General features: G+C 42.7%; 1 protein-coding gene across 1 annotated transcript in view; it reads left to right on the top strand.

Annotated features, from left to right (window-relative positions):
* Positions 1–26,085, top strand: part of LOC123485632 (protein eyes shut homolog) — a gene marked incomplete at its 3' end in the record, with an annotated part of 135,982 nt that overhangs the window by 4,985 nt on the left and 104,912 nt on the right. The window contains exons 2-3 of the mRNA XM_045216684.1: positions 11,024–12,022; positions 13,354–13,470. Coding sequence (XP_045072619.1) covers positions 11,245–12,022; positions 13,354–13,470 — 895 coding nt within the window. The remainder of the gene's footprint in view (positions 1–11,023; positions 12,023–13,353; positions 13,471–26,085) is intronic.

The raw sequence follows: 26,085 nt of genomic DNA, 5'->3' as shown, positions 1-26,085 counted from the left end.
AGACAACTGAGATGGTGATTAAAACAATTAATCTAACATATCCAAGGAATGCATGATTGATATTTTGATGTTCCTTTAAAAAATAGGATCCAGGGGCCTCAGGTACACTACATGACCATGAGTACGTGGACACCTGCTCATCCAACATCTCATTCCAAAACCATGGGCATTAATATGGAGTTGGTCCCCCCTTTGCTGCTATAACAGCCTCCACTCTTCTGGGAAGGCTTTCCACTAGATGTTGGAACATTGCTGCAGGGACTTGCTTCCATTCAGCCACAAGAGCTTTAGTGAGGTCAGGCATTGATGTTGGGCGATTAGGCACGCAGTAGGCATTCCAATTCATCCCAAAGGCGTTCAATGGGGTTGAGGTCAGCTGTGCAGGCCAGTTAAGTTCTTCCACACCGATCTCGACAAACCATTTTTGTATGGACCTCGCTTTGTGCACAGGGGCATTGTCATGTTGAAACAGGAAAGAGCCTTCCCCAAACTGTTGCCACAAAGTTGGAAGCACAGAATTGTCTAGAATGTCATTGTGTGCTGTAGCGTTAAGATTTCCCTTCACTGGAACAAAGGGGTCTAGCCCGAACCATGAAAAACTGCCCCAGATCATTATTCCTCCTCCACCAAACTTTACAGTTGGCACTATGCATTGAGGCAGGTAGCTTTCTCCTGGCATCCGCCAAACCCAGATTCTTCCGTCGGACTGTCAGATGGTGGAGAGTGATTCATCACTCCAGAGAACGCGTTTCCCCTGCTCCAGAGTCCAATGGCGGTGAGCTTTACACCACTCCAGCCGTCGCTTGGCATTGTGCATGGTGATGTTAGGCTTGTATGCTGCTGCTCGGCCATGGAAACCCATTTAATTAAGCTCCCAACAAACAGTTATTGTGCTGACATTGCTTCAAGAGGCAGTTTTGAACTCGGTAGTGAGCGTTGCAAACGAGGACAGACTATTTTTACGCACTTCAGCACTCGGCGGTCTCGTTCTGTGAGCTTGTGTGGCCTACCACTTCGCGGCTGAGCCGTTGTTGCTCCTAGACGTTAGTGTATCAATCATGCGTAGTCTCACATCTGTGTGTAAACCATGCGTGGGATCATTTCCACGCAAAGTGTGAGATTTATCAAAATGGACATTTGCTTGAGTGTGCGTAAATGTATGCATGACCATGACCATGCGTATGCACACGTGGCAAGTGGTGGAATGAGGGAACTGCTTATCAAGTGTAGAACGATGAAAATATGTTGAAAATATGTGATTGTGAGAGTAGGCCTAATAATTAAATGTTGACCACATCAGTGCATTTGTTTACGATAATAATCCATATAAAGTACAGTAATTAGTTAAATTAGAGGTACATGTGAAAGTGAAACCATTGTTTAAATACTACAAAAGACTGAGGAAATGGGAAATCGAATGAGAGGGCTGATCTTGCTCTGTTGGATTTGGCAAAACGCTGCATTTCACATTTTTAGAGACAGGTGGGACTTTTTTGCAGAAGGTACAGATTGGTTTTGGGAAACGATATCTGATTAACCAATCTAAAGGGTCTTTGCTAGGATTTAGGACCTACTTTAGAAAGGTGAACACATGCCATTCCGGTGCACATCAAAGTGCTATCCACCCTTGCTGATCGGCATCTCCCATCTCTCAATGAGCCAATGTTTTGGATGCAATCATCAGCAAAACGAACTGGAACATACCATTTCTATACACCGTCACACAACAGGGGTAAGTCGAGGGGTTTCTTTGCCATCATCCATAATACGAACAGAGCATTAGACTGCACCCACATCTCCATAAAAGCACCATCCCAAAACGAGTTCAACTATGTGAACAGAAAAGGCTTCCACTCTTAATGTGCAGGTGATAGGTTTTGGGTTGCATGTTACAGGCTTTGGTTTTTCCATTAATATTTCGAGGTTGGACCCCCATGAGTGTCTTTCAGAACCCCTCCTAAAACCCAATCTCTTTTGTTTTGGTTGTTGTTATTGACTCTTTGTTAGTTCCCACTTCTGTTTGCGTGACAAGGTGGCCAGGTGGAACGCACGACTCGTTGATTCTGCAGAACAGCAATGTTTGCCTATACACCTACAGGAGGGACCTGTTGAGGATGAGTGTTGCCTACTCATTAGAAAAAATACTGAACAAAAATATAAATGCAACAATTTCAAGATTTTACTGAGTTACAGTTCATATAAGGAAATCAGTCAATATAAATTAATTAGGCCCTAATCTACGGATTTCACATGACTGGGCAGGGGCACAGCCATGGTTGGGCCTGGGAGGCTCACTTGGGAGCCAGGCCCACCCACTGGGGAGCCAGGCCCAGCCAATCACACGCGAGCACTTAGGCTGAGAACAATTGGTATTCATCAATAGTTATCTTCTACCGGTTTGCATATGATGCTCGTAGGATTGTTTGATAAATCACACTTGTTCTATGTGTACAAACATTCAAAATTCCGTTTGTATGTTGTATTTCAGAATAGTTTCTACGCAAAATTGATAAATGAGGCCCCAGAATTATCCGATTTACTTTTTGGCTCTTCATGTAATTTGCCGAAATCTTTGTGCATATTGGCCAATAGGCTATATTATTCACCACCTGAGGAAGTGGGAACCCGAAACTCTTTGCTAACTCTAAATATGATATTGTTGCTATATAGCCATTAGCCATGTAGGCTATTTGATTAATCTATCAGTAAATGTTGGCTAATGTCCTAAAGAACATTCCAGAGCTAGCCCTAGGCTACTTGATGTAGGCCTGTTCACTGCAAATGGTGCTCTGCTCCACACATCAAAATCATACTACAGACTGCTTCGGTTGTAAAGTGGTGCCATGAACTCAATATTAAGAGGTGAGAAATACATGATATACTCACAGAAAGCTGTGACTGTCCTCTCTGTTACTAGAACAACAGTAGTTGCTTTGAAAACTGTATTTTTCCTGCAATAGCATTTTGAGCAAAGGTCATATGCTTGTGCTTCTCAGAATGCATCTCTCCCTCCTCCGTGCGCACAGTGGGGAGAGGGAGTGAGAGTGGCTCGCCCACACAACAGCCGACAGCCAAACAGGGACAGGCAGACACCTCCATAGCAGGAATCAACATAATGCCTAGGCTATTACTGTTGACCGAATAATGGTTCTAGAACAATCTACAGGAACGTTGTGTAGCATTGCTTCGGTAAGAGGAAGGCAATGTCGCTCATTTTCTGTTTATCTTCCCAGGGAAGATAAGCCGATAAACCGAGGCCACTCTTCCCCAGACGACCATGCCCTCTTCAATTCAACCCCTCATCCCCCTACCCCTCTTGCCTTGTTATTTGGCTACCTCTCCTCCTCCTCCTCCTCCTCCTCCTCTCCCCATGCATCACCCAATTTCATCCTTGTGTGAACGGAAGGAGAGCTTAGAGACTACCATCTTCAGCTGGGTTCTATCATGTCTAGAAAGAAATGGTCTGTATTCCAAATGGCACCCTATTCCTTACACAGTGCACTACTTTCGACCAGAGCCCTATGGGTCCTGGTCAAAGGAAGAGAACTATTTAGGAAAAAGGGCTATTTGGGATGCAGCCAGGGATCTTTAGACCAGGCCTGTTGAATGGGTAAGCTCTCAGCACCTCTGTGCCAATATTATGACATGTGCCGCTGTGCTTGAATTTTAATATCAATCAGAGAGCGCTCTTCAAGCTTGTTGCTCCTACTCACTGGTAATGTAATACATAATTTCACATCTCATAATGGTAAATAAGGACTCGGTGCGAACGCATTTCCTACGCAGGCTGAGAGATTAAGGATGGAGGTGTTATTTAATTCAAATATGCTGATTGGAAAAATATTTTACAGCAAAGGTTGGACGGTAGAAATGTTATAGGGCTTAATCTCTTCTGTATTAGCTTAATTTACCCATGAAATTCATCCAACATTATTGTGTATTGCCTTGCCTCCTAATTTTGGAACTGATATTCATGGTGGTTATCATGGTAACGGACCTGTCTCTTGACTAAATGTATCATCAGGTGAGTTTAATGAACGATAATACCAGTCAGATCTGGGTTCAGATGGTATTTGTGTTCTTGCAAATATTTCAGCTGTGCTTCATGGATATTGCCTGGCATAATGGAACCAATGGAGTAGTCCCAAAAGTGCAAACCCGAACCATCTGGCTTTCCAGACAGGCTTAATCAAATACTCGTATTTGAAAGGAAAACAAATATTATTTGAACCCAGGTCTGGAATAATACCCATCATGTATTTGATTATAGTCCTGGGTGCTAGTCTGACATTTTCTTCAAAGAAAACCTCCCAGGCTGATACCTAGGCTAGGATCTGATACCTCAGTATGTTTGACCCCTGACAGTTCCTGTTGACAACATGGATACTCCCCAAATGGAGCCCCACAGTGGAGGTGTTATAATACCCATAAAACCTAGTGGTCAAACAGGGAAAGGGTTCCAATCAGTTTTACACAATTGATTTTTCCCATAGGGGTTTAGAAACTCGTAAAAGAAGGGCTGTTTCGTGTAGGCTTACCCTGGTGTGACGTTTTGATAACCATTTAAATCTCTCTTGGACAATGTGATTTATCAATATATTAGTCTCTATTTACTCTCATTCGAAAATGCTAATTAGCATCATTCACATTTACATTTCTTACATTTTAGTCATTTAGCAGACGCTCTTATCCAGAGCGACTTACAGTTAGTGAATGCATACATTTTCATACTAGTTAGCATCAAAAGTAGACACCATGCAAGACTACATATTCCTGCAAGCTCCTATAAAATAAAATAATATTGGTCGCATACACGTATTTAGCAGATGTTATTGTGGATGTAGCGAAATGCTTGTGTTCCTAGCTCCAACAGTACAGTAATATCTAACTACACAACAATACACACATCTATGCATCACACTTCCTAAATGTACAGACATCTGTCTCTGAGTCTATTCCATGGATTATACTTTAGTCTAATTTAAAATAAAGGACATTCAATAAAATCTGGTGTGTCTAACGCTGTCATGATATAGAAGATTGAGCATTTATTCAGTCTGACTACATACAGCGCCTTCGGAAAGTATTCAGACCCCTTGACTTTTTCCACATTTTGTTACGTTACAGCCTTATTCTAAAATTGATATATTTTTTAAGAAATCCTCAGCAATCTACACACAATACCCCATAATGACAAAGCGAAAACAGGTTTGTAGAAATGTTTGCCAATGTATTAAAACAAAAAAAACAGAAATACCTTATTTACATAAGTATTCAAACACTTTGCTATGAGACGCGAAATTGAGCTCAGGTGCATCCTGTTTCCATTGATCATCCTTGAGATGTTTCTACAACTTGGAGTCCGCCTGTGGTAAATTCAATTGATTGGACATGATTTGGAAAGGCACACACCTGTCTATATAAGGTCCCACAGTTGACAGTGCATGTCAGAGTAAAAACCAAGCCATGAGGTCAAAGGAATTGTCCGTAGAGCTCCGAGACAGGATTGTGTCGAGGCACAGATCAGGGGAAGGGTACCAAAACATTTCTGCAGCATTGAAGGTCCCCAAGAACACAGTGGCTTCCATCATTCTTAAATGGAAGAAGTTTGGAACCACCAAGACTCTTCCTAGAGCTGGCCGCACGGCCAAACTGAGCAATCGGGGGAGAAGGGCCTAGGTCAGGGAGATGACCAAGAACCCGATACTCACTCTGACAGAGCTCCAGAGTTCCTCTGTGGAGATGGGAGAACCTTCCAGAAGGACAACCATCTCTGCAGCACTCCACCAATCAAGCCTTTATGGTAGAGTGGCCAGACGGAAGCCACTCCTCAGTAAAATGACTCTCAGACTATGAGAAACAAGATTCTCTGGTCTGATGAAACCAAGATTGAAATCTTTGGCCTGAATGCCAAGTGTCACGTCTGGAGGAAACCTGCCACCATCCCTACGGTGGCAGCATCATGCTGTGGGGATGTTTTTCAGCGGTAGGGACTGGGAGACTAGTCAGGATCAAGGCAAAGTACAGAGAGATCCTTGATGAAAACCTGCTCCAGAGCGCTCAGGACCTCAGACTGGGGGCGAAGGTTCACCTTAACAACGGGACAACGACCCTAAGCACACAGCCAAGACAACGCAGGAGTGGCTTCGGGACAAGTCTCCGAATGTCCTGAGTGGCCCAGCCAGAGCATGGACTTGAACCCAATCGAACATCTCTGGAGAGACCTGAAAATAGCTGTGCAGTGATGCATCCAACCTGACAGAGCTTGAGAGGGTATGCAGAGAAGAATGGGAGAAACTCCCCAAATACATGTGTGCCAAGCTTGTAGCATCATACCCAAGAAGACTCGAGGCTGTAATCGCTGCCAAAGGTGCTTCAACGAAGAACTGAGTAAAAGGTCTGAATACCTATGTAAATGTGATATTTCTGTTTTTTTAGATGTGGGAAAAAAAACAATTGAATCCATTTTAGAATAAGGCTGTAACGTAACAAATGTGGGAAAAGTCAAAGGGTCTATAAACAATCGCTAATTGTTAATCAAGGATGGTCCCGCGCCCCCCCCCCATAAAACGTTGGCGCCCCCTAGGTTGGGAACCCCTACCATATTCCCTATATAGTTCACTACTTTTGACCAGAGTCTATAGATCTCTGGTCAAAAGTAGTGCACTATATAAGGAATAGGGTGCCATTTGGGGGACACACACTATCTGTTTTCGACTCGCTTCTAAAGGGTGTTCTTTGAACTGCATCCCAGCATCTTTTTCGCAGACAGGCAGACAGGCAGACAGGCAGACAGGCAGACAGGCAGACAGACAGACAGGCAGGCAGACAGGCAGGCAGACAGGCAGGCAGACAGGCAGACAGGCAGGCAGACAGGCAGACAGGCAGACAGGCAGACAGGCAGGCAGGCAGACAGGCAGGCAGACAGACAGCTAGCTTCATCCTGTCCCTCTAGCATCTCGCTAACTGATGTGTTGTTGATGATGGTACTGCCCTGCCCCAGGCCTGGTGCAATGGAGGGTTCTCTCTTTCTTCTGTCTTCCTTCTTCTTTGACTTTCATTCTCCTTGTGCTCGCTCGCTCACACTCTCGCTCTCCCATCTTCTTCTTTTCTCTTTCTCTTTCTCTTTCTCTTTCTCTTTCTCTTTCTCTTTCTCTTTCTCTTTCTCTTTCTTCTTTCTTCTTCTTCTTCTTCTTCTTCTTCTTCTTCTTCTTCTTCTTCTTCTTCTTCTTCTTCTTCTTCTTCTTCTTCTTCTTCTTCTTCTTCTTCTTCTTCTTCTTCTTCTTCTTCTTCTTCTTCTTCTTCTTCTTCTTCTTCTTCTTCTTCTTCTTCTTCTTCTTCTTCTTCTTCTTCTTCTTCTTCTTCTTCTTCTTCTTCTTCTTCTTCTTCTTCTTCTTCTTCTTCTTCTTCTTCTTCTTCTTCTTCTTCTTCTTCTTCTTCTTCTTCTTCTTCTTCTTCTTCTTCTTCTTCTTCTTCTTCTTCTTCTTCTTCTTCTTCTTCTTCTTCTTCTTCTTCTTCTTCTTCTTCTTCTTCTTCTTCTTCTTCTTCTTCTTCTTCTTCTTCTTCTTCTTCTTCTTCTTCTTCTTCTTCTTCTTCTTCTTCTTCTTCTTCTTCTTCTTCTTCTTCTTCTTCTTCTTCTTCTTCTTCTTCTTCTTCTTCTTCTTCTTCTTCTTCTTCTTCTTCTTCTTCTTCTTCTTCTTCTTCTTCTTCTTCTTCTTCTTCTTCTTCTTCTTCTTCTTCTTCTTCTTCTTCTTCTTCCTCTTCTTCTTCTTCTTCTTCTTCTTCTTCTTCTTCTTCTTCTTCTTCTTCTTCTTCTTCTTCTTCTTCTTCTTCTTCCTTCCCCCAAATGACATCATTCCCTATATAGGGCTCTGTTCAACAGTAGTACACTATGTAGTGAATAGGGTCCAATAAGTATTTGACCCCCTCTCAATCAGAAATATTTCTGCCTCCCAGGTGTCTTTTATACAGGTAACGAGCTGAGATTAGTAGCACACTCTTAAAGGGAGTGCTCCTAATCTCAGCTTGTTACCTGTATAAAAGACGCCTGTCCACAGAAGCAATCAATCAATCAGATTCCAAACTCTCCACCATGGCCAAGACCAAAGAGCTCTCCAAGGATGTCAGGGACAAGATTGTAGACCTACACAAGGCTGGAATGGGCTACAAGACCATCGCCAAGCAGCTTGGTGAGAAGGTGACAGTTGGTGCGATTATTCGCAAATGGAAGAAACACAAAATAACTGTCAATCTCCCTCGGCCTGGGGCTCCATGCAAGATCTCACCTCGTGGAGTTGCAATGATCATGAGAACAGTGAGGAATCAGTCCAGAACTACACGGGAGGATCTTGTCAATGATCTCAAGGCAGCTGGGACCATATGAAGTTGGCATCAACTCAACTCGCCGTGTTTGGAGGAGGAGGAATGCTGCCTATGACCCCAAGAACACCATCCCCACCGTCAAACATGGAGGTGGAAACATTATGCTTTGGGGGTGTTTTTCTACTAAGGGGACAGGACAACTTCACCGCATCAAAGGGACGATGGACGGGGCCATGTACTGTCAAATCTTGGGTAAGAACCTCCTTCCCTCAGCCAGGGCATTGAAAATGGGTCGTGGATGGGTATTCCAGCATGACAATGACCCAAAAACACACGACCAAGGCAACAAAGGAGTGGCTCAAGAAGAAGTGGCCTAGTCTCCAGACCTTAAACCCATAGAACATCTGTGGAGGGAGCTGAAGGTTTGAGTTGCCAAACGTCAGCCTCGAAACCTTAGTGACTTGGAGAAGATCTGCAAAGAGGAGTGGGACAAAATCCCTCCTGAGATGTGTGCAAACCTGGTGGCCAACTACAAGAAACGTCTGACCTCTGTGATTGCCAACAAGGGTTTTGCCACCAAGTACTAAGTCATGTTTTGCAGAGGGGTCAAATACTTATTTCCCTCATTAAAATGCAAATCAATTTATAACATTTTTGACATGCGTTTATCTGGATGTTTTTGTTGTTATTCTGTATCTTACTGTTCAAATAAACCTACCATTAAAATTATAGACTGATCATGTCTTTGTCAGTGGGCAAACGTACAAAATCAGCAGGGGATCAAATACTTTTTTCCCTCACTGTAGGTTATGTTGTGGGTGAGGTGAACACGGGTCATGCTCCCTTTCTATCATTTGGCTCTTTGAACTGACGTTCAGTGTGTGCGTGTGTGCGTGTGCGTGTGTGTGTGTGCGCGAGGGAATAGATGAGACTATCCATACTACAGTGTAACATTTTCTGAGTGTTCAGAAAGGAGACTTCAAAGGGACATTGGTGGGAAGGGATTGTGATATGGTTTCATATACAAGGACACCATGTTTAAACTGGAAACATGGTTCATTGTTGATAGAACTAACTATAGTATGTACAGTATTGTCACCTTGTCATATTAATTGACTACAGTACGCTTGCATGATTATTTTCGTCATTGGTTTTCAATCATACATTGTGGAAAAATACTCTTTAAATAATTAAAATGTATTCAGTGCAAAGGGATCATTGCCAATGCAAAGCAGGAACAATCCCTCTCCAGCTAGCTTGCTCTGTCAAACAGTGTTGGCCGCTACCGAGTTCCCTACAAAGCGTTCAGTCACAATACCCTCCCTAATCTCACTGACTTTATCACTCCCCCTTGTATTGATACTACTGCTCTGTGTATTCAGACTTCTCTATGTATTAATTTATCACCAGTTATTCATATCAGTCATTGTGAGTCAGACAGATCTGGGAGTGGGAATGTGCAGTCACAGTAACACTGGGTGTGTGTCCCAAATGGCACCCTATTCCCTACATAGTGCACTACTTCTGTGTGTCCCAAATGGCACCCTATTCCCTGCATAGTGCACTACTTCTGTGTGTCCCAAATGGCACCCTATTCCCTACATAGTGCACTACTTCTGTGTGTCCCAAATGGCACCCTATTCCCTACATAGTGCACTACTTCTGTGTGTCCCAAATGGCACCCTATTCCCTACATAGCGCACTACTTATAATATAATAATAATAATAATAATATGCCATTTAGCAGACGCTTTTATCCAAAGCGACTTACAGTCATGCGTGCATACATTTTTTTTTTGTGTATGGGTGGTCCCGGGGATCGAACCCACTACCTTGGCGTTACAAGCGCCGTGCTCTACCAGCTGAGCTACAGAGGCCTACTTCTGATCTGGGCCCATAGGGTACCATTTGGGACGCAGGAGGGTTCTTTATCTCTCTACTCCATTTTCTTTTATCTGGAGTACACGGGTTAGAGAAGGTCCTGAGGGAGAGAGAGACAACTGCTTCTGGTTTAACTCATCTCACTGGGTTGGCACTGAGGGATGTGTTTGTGTGTGTGGGATCAGGCAAGAGAGGAGAGGAGAGAGGGAATATTTTATCTGACGTTGTCACTGGTCGTAAAAACCTCAGGGAAATGAGAGACGATGTGACACACTCGGTGGTCAGCACCAGTACAACCCAGACCTGGGTTCAAATACTATTTTAAAATATTTCAAATACTTTATCTGTGCTTAATTGAGCTTGCCTTGCCAATAGAATAGTCCCAAAACTGTCAACCTGCCTGCCCATCTGTCACTCAGGCAGACTAGAGCAATCGCTAAAACGCTATAATAATATTTGATCCTGCTAGAAAAAAACAGATGGTGAAGTCACTGCGGTGTTAACTATACATGTAGCCTTCAACGTCACAACTGAGTTCATTTAAACTTGTATTTTTAGAGGATTAGGACTGTCATTTAAAATGTTGTCACATTGACACAACATGGTTTAGAATAAAACAGAACTAGTTTAGTTTATGTTCACAGTGTCAGGCCAGGCAGTATAAACATAACTTTTTAATTAAATGTACATTTTTCATCAGCAGCAGCATTCAATGTTGTCATATTGACAGAAAACAGAAGAGATGATTTATTTTCCATTATTTATTTTTGATTGCTATTTCTATTTTAGCTAATCAAACTCTTACTTGTTTTGTCTTTAGGTTGGTGTGTTGCCATGACGTTCATCAAGCCTCCTCCATTGGACCTCTGACTTTATCAGACAGGAATTTAATGATATCTCTTTTACCCTGAACATTCCTCAAATTAAATGACTTCAGGAATGCTCAGAAGACCTGGATGAAAGCTCTGAAGACCTGGATGAAAGCTCTGAAGACCTGGATGAAAGCGACTAGTGAAGCAGCCAAAGGGAGAAAGTTAAAAAATGAAAAGGCTATCATTTCACATCATTGCTGTCATCATCAGCTATTTTCTCAATGGCTGCGTAGTTGTTCACAGTCAGACAGTCTGCAACCGACCAGCCAATCTGGAATGGCACCTACAACCACAGACTGCTCAGGTGAAATGGACGCTCATGGGGAACATCTGCAATAGTACGGTCCAATGCTGGGGCGATCAAGACAGGACAGAGACCCAAAAGTCCGATGTTCGGCCAACTTCCAACTTACCTCAGATTTGTCCTCTAGAGGTGCAGTTTGGCGTCAAGCTGTTTGTTTCCATTGATGCTACTGTGGATTTATACGGTATCAGGATCCTCAATGTGTCAAAGGAGGACTTTGAAAGTTGTTCCACTGCAACACAGTCACAAGACCAGTTTCTCCGTTCCCAGGACATTATGAATGGGACTCGGCAGGTCGAGCCTAAATGGCTTCTCCCGGGCCTTCATTATTTCATAGCTTCGCATGAGGGGAATTCACAGCTCTGCAAGCTCGGTCTTCGTCTCAACGTCTCTGTGAAGGAACAACAGTGTCAAAGCAGCCCACTAGTGCGTCTCTGCTCCGGGAACGGTGTTTGTAGGACAAGCTTTTGGGAAGACGGAGCGTACCGCTGTCAGTGCCGCCAGCATTATTCTGGACAGTTCTGTGAGAAGTTTGATGCGTGTTTGGAAAACCCATGTGAGAACGAAGGGGTCTGTGTGAGCAATGGGACGACAGATCACATCCACACCACGTACAAGTGTTTGTGCCCTCCACATTTTACAGGTGAGGAATACAACTGAGAATTATGACTGATATTGGTACTGTCATGTTTTAAAGGGACATTCTGCAGTTCAAACAGAACCCCCCGCTGCTGATACGCTGTATATAGCCCCATCCCAGCTTTTTAAATGGAAAAGTCCAAAAATGGATGTATCAATCACAGATTACCCTTTTTAAGCTACTTTGTGAAAATGCTAAAGAAACTTGCACACTCCTTGCAGTGGATTTATTTAACCAATGTTTTGGCCAAATAGCCTTTATCAGGGTTTGATACTTTACTTTACACCCTCCACCAAATTTGCGACGCTCAATTGATTGTTGTACCTTCAATTACTATAAATGGGAAAATAAATTGCTCTCGTTAATTAAATCTGCCGTGACAGAATCCACCTACCTACCTGGAGGCTAAGTCTGTGTCCCAAATGGCACCCTATTCCCCATGGGTTCTGGTCAAAAGTAGTGCACTATGTAGGGAATAGGGTGCCATTTGGGACAGGACATAATGTTACCACCCTATTGCTTGCAAATACTTCCATATTATTTATCTATCATAATTACTAGTTCTCATCTAGCTTAGTGCAATTATTTCAAGAATATCCAGAGTCCGTCCCAAAGGGCACCCTTTTCCCTTTATAGTGCACACAGGGCTCTGGTCAAAAGTAGTGCACTTCATTGGGAAAAGGGGGCTATTTGGGATGCTACCACAGATACCCCCATGGGCTATTTATGTGAACAACATTTTCTTCCAGGACTTTATTTTTCTTTTAATCATCATAATTATTTCTGGAATGGGTTTCTGTACCACCTTAATACATTCTTAATTGCTTGATTCTATACCGCTTTGCCTCCTCCTTCTTACCTTTTCATTTCGATTTGATTCCTCCTCTCACCATGTCTTTGTCAATAAACAATGGCTTCCAAACGTTGTTTAAACATTGGCTCTGAAGACTTACGAGCCAACTTGTCATGTTTTTGTCATCACAAATCATCTGATTCATGCAATGAACACGGTTATCAGTAGAAATGCATTATGCAGTAACTAACTTCTCTGTGCAATGGGGCCACCATAAGGGAGAGTTTCGATGTAGACTTTCAAGCTGCAATGACGTCACTTAAGAAATATTAATTCATTAATTAATTTCCACAGTTAATTAGTGTTGATAATTGTTGATCCTATGCTACTTCAATTCAAATAAAAAACTATAGATCGAATCTATAGGAATAAAATACTATAGATCGAATCTATACGAAAGTAGAATCTAGCTAGATACTTGCCTAAACCATTTTGTTCATTTAAAAATTCTTTATAATTCATGCTTTATCTTTTCCCTCAGGGGCTAACTGCTCTGACGTGATTGGACGAGAGAACTGCGATCGAGTTTGCCGTAATGGCACATGTCACCAAGTTTCACCTTCCTCCTTCAAATGTGTGTGTGACACAGGACACCCAGGTAAGGAACCATGGTTATATTCTGTTCTACCCAGGCCTGGATTCAAACCAACAGAAATGAACAGTCTGCGCTCTGCTATTAATCTGCATTGGTTAGAATCCCTGCTAAAGTGATTTAGAATGAATCACCAACATGCAGTACAGGGGGTAGCCTGCATCTGCTAAGGGCAACAATGACATGTAGTCTTGTTTAGAACACTCTGAATGCGTCCCAAATGTCACCTTATTCCTTATATAGTGCACTGCTTTTTTACCAGAGCCCTATGGGATCCCCTATGGGCCCTGGTCAAAAGTAGTGCACTACATAGGGAATAGGGTGCCATTTTGTTCATGACACCCCGCTGCTACCACACCCTTTAGGTAGATCGTGAGCCTCATAATGAGCCTCGTTTTCTCCAGTAACATTACAGTTAGGTTAATGGGTGTCTCTCACAAATGGATTACAAACAGTTGTACCTACCAACGCTTCCTAGTTCTTGCCCTGGATAATGGTGTCTACGTCTGCGTCCCAAATGGCACCCTGTTCCCTTTATAGTGCACTACTTTTGACAAGTGGTGGCCTGAATAGGGTGCCATTTGTGACGCAACCTAGCTAAAGCAGGGGCCTTATGATGGACTTTCTGCTGTAACGAACTCCAGGTGGCTTTCTAACTTGATTCATTGTTTTGTTTTCGGGTGCAATTTGTCCAGGCAACACTCGTGAAATATCATACTTGTATACCTTCCCTCTGAGTCTGAGCTGTGCTGGGCTACAGTCCTCGCTGCAGAGGCTTTCAGGCTGATTATTTGGTTGCTTGTATTCTCAAGGTTACACATTGTATTTATTTATATGGCTACCTCACTAAGCCAGTTATAGAAACATACTGTGGTTTTGATTTGTTGAAAGAACAGCTCAGAGAAATACAGCAGTGGATAACTCTTCTGAATGTCATAGGGGAGAGCGGTGAGAAACAGCACCAGACAGTGAGATGTCTTTCATTTCTGCAGAGTTCTGCAGTAATTGTGTCCCTGGTTGGAACATTATGCAGAGATCTACAGTGTTATAGAAGTCAGTCAAACCTGTAGTTTCAGACTGATCTATGGAAGTAAAACTGATGGCGTAGTTCAGATGCCATGGGATGGTTGGAACATTATGCAGAGATCTACAGTGTTCTAGAAGTCAGTCAGACTGATCTGATGGCGTAGTCCAGATGCCATGGGATGGTTGGAACATTATGCAGAGATCTACAGTGTTCTAGAAGTCAGTCAGACTGATCTGATGGCGTAGTCCAGATGCCATGGGATGGTTGGAACATTATGCAGAGATGTACAGTGTTCTAGAAGTCAGTCAGACTGATCTGATGGCGTAGTCCAGATGCCATGGGATGGTTGGAACATTATGCAGAGATCTACAGTGTTCTAGAAGTCAGTCAGACTGATCTGATGGCGTAGTCCAGATGCCATGGGATGGTTGGAACATTATGCAGAGATCTACAGTGTTCTAGAAGTCAGTCAGACTGATCTGATGGTGTAGTTCAGATGCCATGGGATGGTTGGAACATTATGCAGAGATCTACAGTGTTCTAGAAGTCAGTCAGACTGATCTGATGGCGTAGTCCAGATGCCATGGGATGGTTGGAACATTATGCAGAGATGTACAGTGTTCTAGAAGTCAGTCAGACTGATCTGATGGCGTAGTCCAGATGCCATGGGATGGTTGGAACATTATGCAGAGATGTACAGTGTTCTAGAAGTCAGTCAGACTGATCTGATGGCGTAGTCCAGATGCCATGGGATGGTTGGAACATTATGCAGAGATCTACAGTGTTCTAGAAGTCAGTCAGACTGATCTGATGGCGTAGTTCAGATGCCATGGGATGGTTGGAACATTATGCAGAGATCTACAGTGTTCTAGAAGTCAGTCAGACTGATCTGATGGCGTAGTCCAGATGCCATGGGATGGTTAGAACATTATGCAGAGATCTACAGTGTTCTAGAAGTCAGTCAGACTGATCTGATGGCGTAGTCCAGATGCCATGGGATGGTTGGAACATTATGCAGAGATCTACAGTGTTCTAGAAGTCAGTCAGACTGATCTGATGGCGTAGTTCAGATGCCATGGGATGGTTGGAACATTATGCAGAGATCTACAGTGTTCTAGAAGTCAGTCAGACTGATCTGATGGCGTAGTCCAGATGCCATGGGATGGTTGGAACATTATGCAGAGATGTACAGTGTTCTAGAAGTCAGTCAGACTGATCTGATGGCGTAGTCCAGATGCCATGGGATGGTTGGAACATTATGCAGAGATCTACAGTGTTCTAGAAGTCAGTCAGACTAGTCTGATGGCGTAGTTCAGATGCCATGAGATGGTTGGAACATTATGCAGAGATCTACAGTGTTCTAGAAGTCAGTCAGACTGATCTGATGGCGTAGTCAAGATGCCATGGGATGGTTGGAACATTATGCAGAGATCTACAGTGTTCTAGAAGTCAGTCAGACTGATCTGATGGCGTAGTCCAGATGCCATGGGATGGTTGGAACATTATGCAGAGATGTACAGTGTTCTAGAAGTCAGTCAGACTGATCTGATGGCGTAGTCCAGATGCCATGGGATGGTTGGAACATTATGCAGAGATCTACAGTGTTCTAGAAGTCAGTCAGACTGATCTGATGGCGTAGTCCAGATGCCATGGGATGGTTGGAACATTATGCAGAGATCTACAGTGTTATAGAAGTCAGTCAAACCTGTAGTTTCAGACTGATCTATGGAAGTAAAACTGATGGCGTAGTTCAGATGCCATGGGATGGTTGGAACATTATGCAGAGATCTACAGTGTTATAGAAGTCAGTCAAACCTGTAGTTTCAGACTGATCTATGGAAGTAAAACTGATGGCGTAGTTCAGATGCCATGGGATGGTTGGAACATTATGCAGAGATCTACAGTGTTCTAGAAGTCAGTCAGACTGATCTGATGGCGTAGTCCAGATGCCATGGGATGGTTGGAACATTATCCAGAGATGTACAGTGTTCTAGAAGTCAGTTAGACTGATCTGATGGCGTAGTCCAGATGCCATGGGATGGTTGGAACATTATGCAGAGATCTACAGTGTTCTAGAAGTCAGTCAGACTGATCTGATGGCGTAGTCCAGATGCCATGGGATGGTTGGAACATTATGCAGAGATCTACAGTGTTCTAGAAGTCAGTCAGACTGATCTGATGGCATAGTCCAGATGCCATGGGATGGTTGGAACATTATGCAGAGATCTACAGTGTTCTAGAAGTCAGTCAGACTGATCTGATGGCGTAGTCCAGATGCCATGGGCTGGTTGGAACATTATGCAGAGATCTACAGTGTTCTAGAAGTCAGTCAGACTGATCTGATGGCGTAGTTCAGATGCCATGGGATGGTTGGAACATTATGCAGAGATCTACAGTGTTCTAGAAGTCAGTCAGACTGATCTGATGGCGTAGTCCAGATGCCATGGGATGGTTAGAACATTATGCAGAGATCTACAGTGTTCTAGAAGTCAGTCAGACTGATCTGATGGCATAGTCCAGATGCCATGGGATGGTTGGAACATTATGCAGAGATGTACAGTGTTCTAGAAGTCAGTCAGACTGATCTGATGGCGTAGTCCAGATGCCATGGGATGGTTGGAACATTATGCAGAGATCTACAGTGTTCTAGAAGTCAGTCAGACTAGTCTGATGGCGTAGTTCAGATGCCATGAGATGGTTGGAACATTATGCAGAGATCTACAGTGTTCTAGAAGTCAGTCAGACTGATCTGATGGCGTAGTCCAGATGCCATGGGATGGTTGGAACATTATGCAGAGATGTACAGTGTTCTAGAAGTCAGTCAGACTGATCTGATGGCGTAGTCCAGATGCCATGGGATGGTTGGAACATTATGCAGAGATCTACAGTGTTCTAGAAGTCAGTCAGACTGATCTGATGGCGTAGTCCAGATGCCATGGGATGGTTGGAACATTATGCAGAGATCTACAGTGTTCTAGAAGTCAGTCAGACTGATCTGATGGCATAGTCCAGATGCCATGGGATGGTTGGAACATTATGCAGAGATCTACAGTGTTCTAGAAGTCAGTCAGACTGATCTGATGGCATAGTCCAGATGCCATGGGATGGTTGGAACATTATGCAGATATCTACAGTGTTCTAGAAGTCAGTCAGACTGATCTGATGGCGTAGTCCAGATGCCATGGGATGGTTGGAACATTATGCAGAGATCTACAGTGTTCTAGAAGTCAGTCAGACTGATCTGATGGCGTAGTCCAGATGCCATGGGATGGTTGGAACATTATGCAGAGATCTACAGTGTTCTAGAAGTCAGTCAGACTGATCTGATGGCGTAGTCCAGATGCCATGGGATGGTTGGAACATTATGCAGAGATCTACAGTGTTCTAGAAGTCAGTCAGACTGATCTGATGGCGTAGTCCAGATGCCATGGGATGGTTGGAACATTATGCAGAGATCTACAGTGTTCTAGAAGTCAGTCAGACTGATCTGATGGCGTAGTCCAGATGCCATGGGATGGGGATGGTCTCCCTCTAGTCATGAAGTTACTCCGTAGTGGGCTCCTCAAGCCCAGGCTTGGATTACTACTGGACTCTGGCCTGTAGACCACTTAGTACAGGTGTGCTGTCTTCATTTGACCAGTGTCTCACAGCAGGAAAATAATCCTGCAGCAACAGAACATGTGAATTATTATGTGGATTATAATTAATGGAAATTTTTGTAGGGGTTGATCCATAGTTCGTTAGGGCAAATCAAGTCGGACTTTTTAAAGTCGAAATTGCAAACTTTAGAAGGCTTTTTAAACCTGGAATAACTACAAGTTTGCATTTCCTGCTGAGCAGGAACATTATCTGCGACAACAGAGTGATCAAATGAAGATAGTACACCTAAATGAAGCGATGCATTGATACTACTTAGAATGCCCCATACAGTGTGTAGATTATTAATATGCTAGTACATCCGTTGGAGTCACTGTTCAGGAACATTCAGTGATGCAGTTCACCCACTCGTTTGGCTCAACAGTTTCCCCACCTTTTTGCGTAAAAATGCATTGAAAGTATAGGAAGCGTTACTTTTTCCACAGGGAACGACGATCAGAGTTTACCCACCAATTTTTTTTTAACACTGCCTCACTGGTTACATTGTAGTGACCACTTCTAACAGGCTTTAGGAGCTTACTCACCCCTCAACTAACTAACTAACTGTGGAGATCCTGGTTCCTAATTTCTTCATGTGATGGGCTTCATTCTGCTTAAATGTCTTTATTCAACCAGAATGAACACCACTGATTAAGGGATGGATCAATGTCCATACTAGCGCACTACTTAGAGGTGTGGATAGTGGAACAGTCTAATACTGTCTCTATCTACCTGGAACACTGTCTAATACTGTCTCTATCTACCTGGAACACTGTCTAATACTGTCTCTATCTACCTGGAACACTGTCTAATACTGTCTCAATCTACCTGGAACACTGTCTAATACTGTCTCCATCTCATCTACCTGGAACACTGTCTAATACTATCTCTATCTACCTGGAACACCTTCTAATACTATATCCATCTCATCTACCTGGAACACAGTCTAATACTGTCTATCTGCCTGGAACACAGTCTAATACTGTCTCGAGCTCATCTACCTGGAACACAGTCTAATACTGTCTCTATCTCATCTACCTGGAACACAGTCTAATACTGTCTATCTGCCTGGAACACAGTCTAATACTGTCTCGAGCTCACCTACCTGGAACACAGTCTAATACTGTCTCGATCACATCTACCTGGAACACAGTCTAATACTGTCTCGATCACATCTACCTGGAACACAGTCTAATACTGTCTCGATCACATCTACCTGGAACACAGTCTAATACTGTCTCGATCTCATCTACCTGGAACACAGTCTAATACTGTCTCGATCTCATCTACCTGGAACACAGTCTAATACTGTCTCTCTCATCTACCTGGAACACAGTTTATTACTGTCTATGTTATCTATCTGGAACACCGTCTAATACTGTCTCTATCTACCTGGAACACAGTCTAATACTGTCTCTATCTACCTGGAACACAGTTTATTACTGTCTCTATCTCATTCACAAAGTAAGAAAGTAATGCACTATGTAGGGAATTGGGTGCCATTTGGGATGCAGCCCACGGCTGTTCCCTCATTAATCAGCTGGAATCACCTGTCTCCCCTACTGCAGAACAGAGCCGGACTGCCCTCGCAGGCCACAGCCTATACTCACAGAATAATCAGGCACAAACTCACGGGACATTTCAAATGAGATTTCCCTTTTGATTCTCCGGCTCTCCTGCAGAGTTCCTCTATGGTATTTATCACCAGGTATTACCGCCTTTACAGGGCAACATCCCATCTGGGATCATAAGGCTTGTTTTCACAATTCACTTAACCACTTGTTTTAGTGGGTAGATTCAACTATGAGTGAGTGATTTGGTTGGGGACCGCGTTGTTAGGTATGTGGTATACAATTGAAGTCGGAAGTTTACATACCTTAGACCAAATACATTTAAACTCAGTTTTTCACAATTCCTGACATTTAATCCTAGAAAAAATAATTCCCTGTCTTAGGTCAGTTAGGATCACCACTTTATTTTAAGAATGTGAAATGTCAGAATAATAGTAGAGAGAATGATTTCTTTCAGCTTTTATTTATTTCATCACATTCCCAGTGGGTCAGAATTTTACATACACTCAATTAGTATTTGGTAGCATTGACTTTAAATTGTTTAACTTGGGTCAAACGTTTCGGGTAGCCTTCCACAAGCTTCCCACAATAAGTTGGGTGAATGTTGGCCCATTCCTCCTGACAGAGCTGGTGTAACTGAGTCAGGTTTGTAGGCCTCCTTGCTCGCACACACTTTTTCAGTTCTGCCCACAAATTTTCTATAAGATTGAGGTCAGGGCTTTGTGATGGCCACTCCAATACCTTGACTTTGTTGTCCTTAAGGCATTTTGCCACAGCTTTGGAAATATGCTTGGGGTCATTGTCCATTTGGAAGACCCATTTGCGACCAAGCTTTAACTTCCTGACTGATGTCTTGAGATGTTGCTTCAATATATCCACATAATTTTCCTTCCTCATGATGCCATCTATTTTGTGAAGTGCACCAGACCCTCCTGCAGCAAAGCACCCCCACAGCATGATGCTGCCACCCCCGTGCGTCACGGTTGGGATGGTGTTCTTCGGCTTGCAAGCCTCAACCCTTTTTTCCTCCAAACATAACTACGGTCATTATGGCCAAAGAGTTCTATTTTTGTTCAATCAGACCAGAGGACATTTCTCCAAAAAGTTAGATCTTTGTCCCCATGTGCAGTTGCAAACCGTAGTCTGGCTTTTTATGGCGGTTTTGGAGCAGTGGCTTCTTCCTTGCTGAGCGGCCTTTCAGGTTATGTTGATATAGGACTTGTTTTACTGTGGATATAGAAACTTTTGTACCTGTTTCCTCCAGCATCTTCACAAAGTCCTTTGCTGTTGTTCTGGGATTGATTTGCACTTTTCGCACCAAAGTACGTTAATCTCTAGGAGACAGAACGCGTCTTCTTCCTGAGTGGTATGACGGCTGCGTGGTCCCATGGTGTTTATACTTGCGTACTATTGTTTGTACAGATGAACATGGTACCTTCAGTCATTTGGAAATTGCTCCCAAGGATGAACCAGACTTGTGGAGGTCTACCATTTTTTTCTGAGGTCTTGGCTGATTTCTTTTGATTTTCCCATGATGTCAAGCAGAGAGGCACTGAGTTTGAAGGTAGGCCTTGAAATACATCCACAGGTACACCTCCAATTGACTCAAATGATGTAAATTAGCCTATCAGAAGCTTCTAAAGCCATGACATAATTTTCTGGAATTTTCCAAGCTGTTTAAAGGCACAGTCAACTTAGTGTATGTAAACTTCTGACCCACTGGAATTGTGATACAGTGAATTATAAGTGAAATAATCTGTCTGTAAACAATTGTTGGAAAAATTACTTGTCATGCACAAAGTAGATGTCCTACCCGACTTGCCCAAACTATAGCTTGTTAACAAGAAATGTGTGGAGTTGTTGAAAAACGAGTTTTAATGACTCCAACCTAAGTGTATGTAAACTTCCCACTTCAACTGTATCTGAGTCCTGTTAGATAAATGAAGACTGTACTGTACATAGTCTACATTACAAGAGATTGAGTTAGTTAGCATTATTCAATATTCATTATTATCCTCTTACATAATGCATTGTTTTAATGTATTCTGTGGATTGTATATTATTATTATTATTATTATTATTATTATTATTATTATGTATTATTATTCCATGACAGACTAACCAGGTGAAAGCTATGATCCCTTATTGATGTCACTTGTTAAATGCAATTCAATCAGTGTAGATGAAGGGGAGGAGACAGATTAAAGAAGGATTTTTAAGCCTTGAGACATGGATTGTGTATGTGTGCCATTCAGATGGTGAATGGGCAAGACAAAATATGTGAGTGCCTTTGAGCGGTGTATGATAGTAGTTGCAACTCAATATTAGGAAAGTGTTCTTAATGTTTTGGTCACTCAGTGTACAACAATGTCTATCCTTTTTACATGGTAGGTTTCCATTAAAGCTTCACAGCCAATGTTCCCTCTAAGCTGGTCGTGTGCAGTATCCCCGAGACTGCAGCGCTGAAGAAATATCAGCCTACAGAGAGAAGCACGAGATTCAACTTCAGTCAACTTTCTAGAGCAGTGGTCACCAACTGTTTGATCGCGATCTACTGGTTGACCTCCAAGGCATTCCTAGTCGATGGCCAAACATTTCTGTAAAAAACCCAACGATAAAGCCTTGTGTTCCTATTTTTTTAAATGTGTCTCGGGCTGTTGGCGGTAGGTGCAGCCGATGCAGCTGCCCTGCGCGTCAGGTAGGAGAACTATTGCCATTTTGAACCATTTCATGTGTCTGATGGTACAAACTCTGCCTTCCCCTGTGGGCCCAGAGAGCAAATCAAGTGCACTATAGCCCTACCAATGGCCAGTCGGATGGCTCAGAATACCATGTCTGCAATAACGTAGCAGGCATAAAAGAAAGCTACAACAAAGTTGAAACTGTGAGATTTCCAAACGTTTGAAACCATGACTATGAGTGAGTTCATGTTTTAAGTTCTTACTCAGCACTGTCAACACTTTGTATTCATCACTTTTTTAAGCCATAAGATGCACATTCTTCCTATTTCCACTCAGCGCTACAACAAGCAGTGCAGCAGTAATGAATGAGTAGGAAAGTGTATCGATAGGCTTGCGTTGTTGTTATTATTAGCGGCTTGGGTCCTTTTTTAATATCGAGGAAGATTTAACTTTCTCTGTTCATAGGAGTGAGAACATGAATTTGTGCACGAGGCAGAAATAATGCAGTGCGACTCGAGTTTCGCCATCAGCTGGAATACGGTGTCCCTTGTCAGTGTCAGTGGAGGAAAGGGAGAGCGGAGGGATGTTGAGAGGCGGACCCCCAGTCTGCTGCTCTCTCCCTCCGCTGAGACTGACCATCAGATGCACCATCAGCCCAGTAAAATAAAAAGCAAATTATTATTTTGAAATATATATATATTATTTTTTTATGGCCTGAAAAACAAAGCATTGTCAGGGCAATTCAAGCAAAGTCAATATGCAGTGACAATGTATTGGGCCTATAGCCTACTGCACAAACCTCATTACTACAGTACTGTTTGTAATTGGTTAATGTTGCAAAGCCTTACTTTTATTTTTTTAAGCCATTTAAAATATATATATATATATTCTGAGCGGTAGATCTCGGCTTGCGTTTTGACTCAGGAAGTGATCTTGACTCAGAAAAGTTTGGTGACCACTGTTCTCTCTGTTAACACTATCAACCTTTCTCTTTTACTGTGGCAATTGTGATCGAATCAACGCGATATTAGCCACTTTCAATGCAACATACCGAAACTAAATTAACTATGCAAGAGATTTTGTTGTAGGCAGAACACATCGGAGTAGTTTTCTATTGCATCGACAGGCATGACTCAGCGTTCTCTACACAGACCGGTGCGGCCTAACCAATCAGATCTGCAGTATGCAAACAGACCATTGCAATATATGGTGCTATGCCATTTGCTTTGAACTGGACTGTGTTTAGAGCATTAGCGGTCGTGAGTAGATGTGCTTGTTTTGAGATCAAAGCGAGAGCTGCGTGTAGCCACGTGTGCACATTTTGTTAATATCCTTTGCTAATTAGTGAGTTTTTAGCCCAGTTATAGATAATTTGTAGTCAGGAATAGGGGAGTGATTGCTTTCTACAAGAGCACCAAACGTGTACATTTTTAGGCATTTCTAGCCAGTCAGGTAAAGAGCAATTTTAAAGGGGCAGTGTTGTATTTTGAGACCGGCTTGAATAAGCTAAGTAGCCAATAGGCAGAGGGTAGCATAATTTGTCTGATTCTCTGTAGTAATGTTATGGGAATAATAATGCATTTTATTTTGTAAAGTGGTTTCTTGCATCATACAACACAACAACATTACCAGTCACCTTGTCTGAAGGACATGTGGAGAAGCAGGTTAATGTCAAGCCCTGCATGTTTTTTTTACAAAAGTTCCATGGAATGTAGGCCTACATTGAACACCACACATTGACTGCTACTGTAGGCTGCATGATAGAACAGCTATTAAAAAGGTTAAAATGTTATGGGATGCATTTTTCTCCATTGTTTTTGATAGTAGGCCACTCTGGTAGGCCTACATTATGATCAAATATCCACAGTAGCCTACTTGACCACTGTTAAAACTGTAACTTAAAATGGGTACACCCTCTGTGTTCACAGTCAACACGCTGGAAAGTTGCACTGAATTTTCACAACGTTCAAGTTTGCGCTTAGCAGACCTGAAATTTGCTCAGTGCCCCCCAAAAATGGAGGGAACATTGTTCACAGGGCTTACCCAAAATCTGAGGTGAAAATGTACATGGTGATGATCAACAATACCCAACAGCATTTTCCATAAGTAACCTTAAACTGTTTCCAGAATATTCCCCAAATTCAACTATTGAATCTGTTGGGATAGGTATAGAACCATCTTTAAGGGACACATTAAATAATAGTTAAATCGAGTACAGGCTTAACTGAATGACAACAGAGATTTAAATGCAATATGGAATTTTATTGAATAGTTTGGGGTAGGCCTCGTCTCTGAGGAATGCTCCTCAGAGCCAGACGCTGATGACCGGTTGCCCTATGCTGGGCAGCTGGCATCGAAACCCCCCCCCCAGCTGGTAGAATGGGCTTCTGATGACGGGTGGTGGTGGAGAGGTGGAAGGTCGTTGGAAGACTGTTGCTGCAAAACAGCAAGCAGGAGACAAGGGTTGAGTTGACAAACTCCCCTAGATTCATGCCCATTGGTTGGATGAAAGGAAAGTGATTATTGCACCAGTGGTTAACCGTAGGTTATTCAGCAAGCGTGGTGGAATTGCCTTAGTGCGCCATGCTCATAGGCGGAAGTTAATAGGGGAAGATATTCTGCATGCTTGCTAATAGTAAAGGAGCAGGGGAGACGAGGTGACATTATAAACACTATCCTATAGATACCTGCTATGCCTGTGAGATAGGAAGCCATGTGAATTATATTGTGCTAACTAGATAAATGTGAAAGTGACGAGCCATTCAGACCAGCCTTACTGATTTTGAACTTTCGTAAAACTACATTATTCCCAAAGACTCATGTTTCAGGCTTTGGTAGGCAACCCGCTATGCAAACTCAATTTCCAATGGCTAGTTCAAGCCTAAACAAGCCCAGAAGCTGTATGTATATACATACAGTAAGATTGATGTCCACTGATACCTGCACAGAGGCTATGGCTGAGTCCCAAATGGCACCCTATTCCCTATGCAGTGCATTACTTTTGACCAGGGCCCATTAGGTAATGCACTATATATGGAATAGGGTGCCATTTGGGACCCATCCTATGGGAAGCCTCTGGGAACAAGAGCACTAGAATACGCGGGGGAATTAGCATAGAAGAATATGCTACAAGAAGAGTCACAGAGAAAGATAAATGAGTGGGCGCCTGCTGAAGAACACAAAAATGAAAAGCCTACGCCAGGGAATACAATCAAATTGTATTCACCTTGAACCAGCGGTGTGTTCAGTCTAATTTGATCCCACGTGGAGAATCCAATGTCACCACCGCGGCATTTGACATTAGAGGTGTATTACAGTATGTAATGTATGTCTCCAAGCCACGATGCTCTTGTCCAAAACTTCTCGCTCTGATCTGAGCTTCTGTTGTCAGCTCCTTAAAGCCATCTATTCTCCTTTATTCAATTAACTTTATTGATGTTTTGCATAATTTATAATATGATTTACAGGGGGGGTGATAAATCAAAACGAATCATAGGGATTCAATGTAGTTATGATTCTTCATAAGGGTGAAACATGGCTAACACATCATTATAGTGACACTTAGTATAAGTAATATGTCACGCTACGCTAAACTAAAATATAAACGCAACATGTAAAGTGTTGGTCCCATGTTTCATGAGCTGAAATAAAAAATCCCAGAAATCTTACATACACACAAAAAGCTTATTTCTCTAAAATGTTGTGC

The sequence above is a fragment of the Coregonus clupeaformis genome, unplaced genomic scaffold (genome assembly GCF_020615455.1).
Source record: "Coregonus clupeaformis isolate EN_2021a unplaced genomic scaffold, ASM2061545v1 scaf0773, whole genome shotgun sequence".
In the NCBI taxonomy this organism is placed as follows: domain Eukaryota; kingdom Metazoa; phylum Chordata; class Actinopteri; order Salmoniformes; family Salmonidae; genus Coregonus; species Coregonus clupeaformis.
This window is presented reverse-complemented; position numbering and strand designations above follow the sequence as displayed.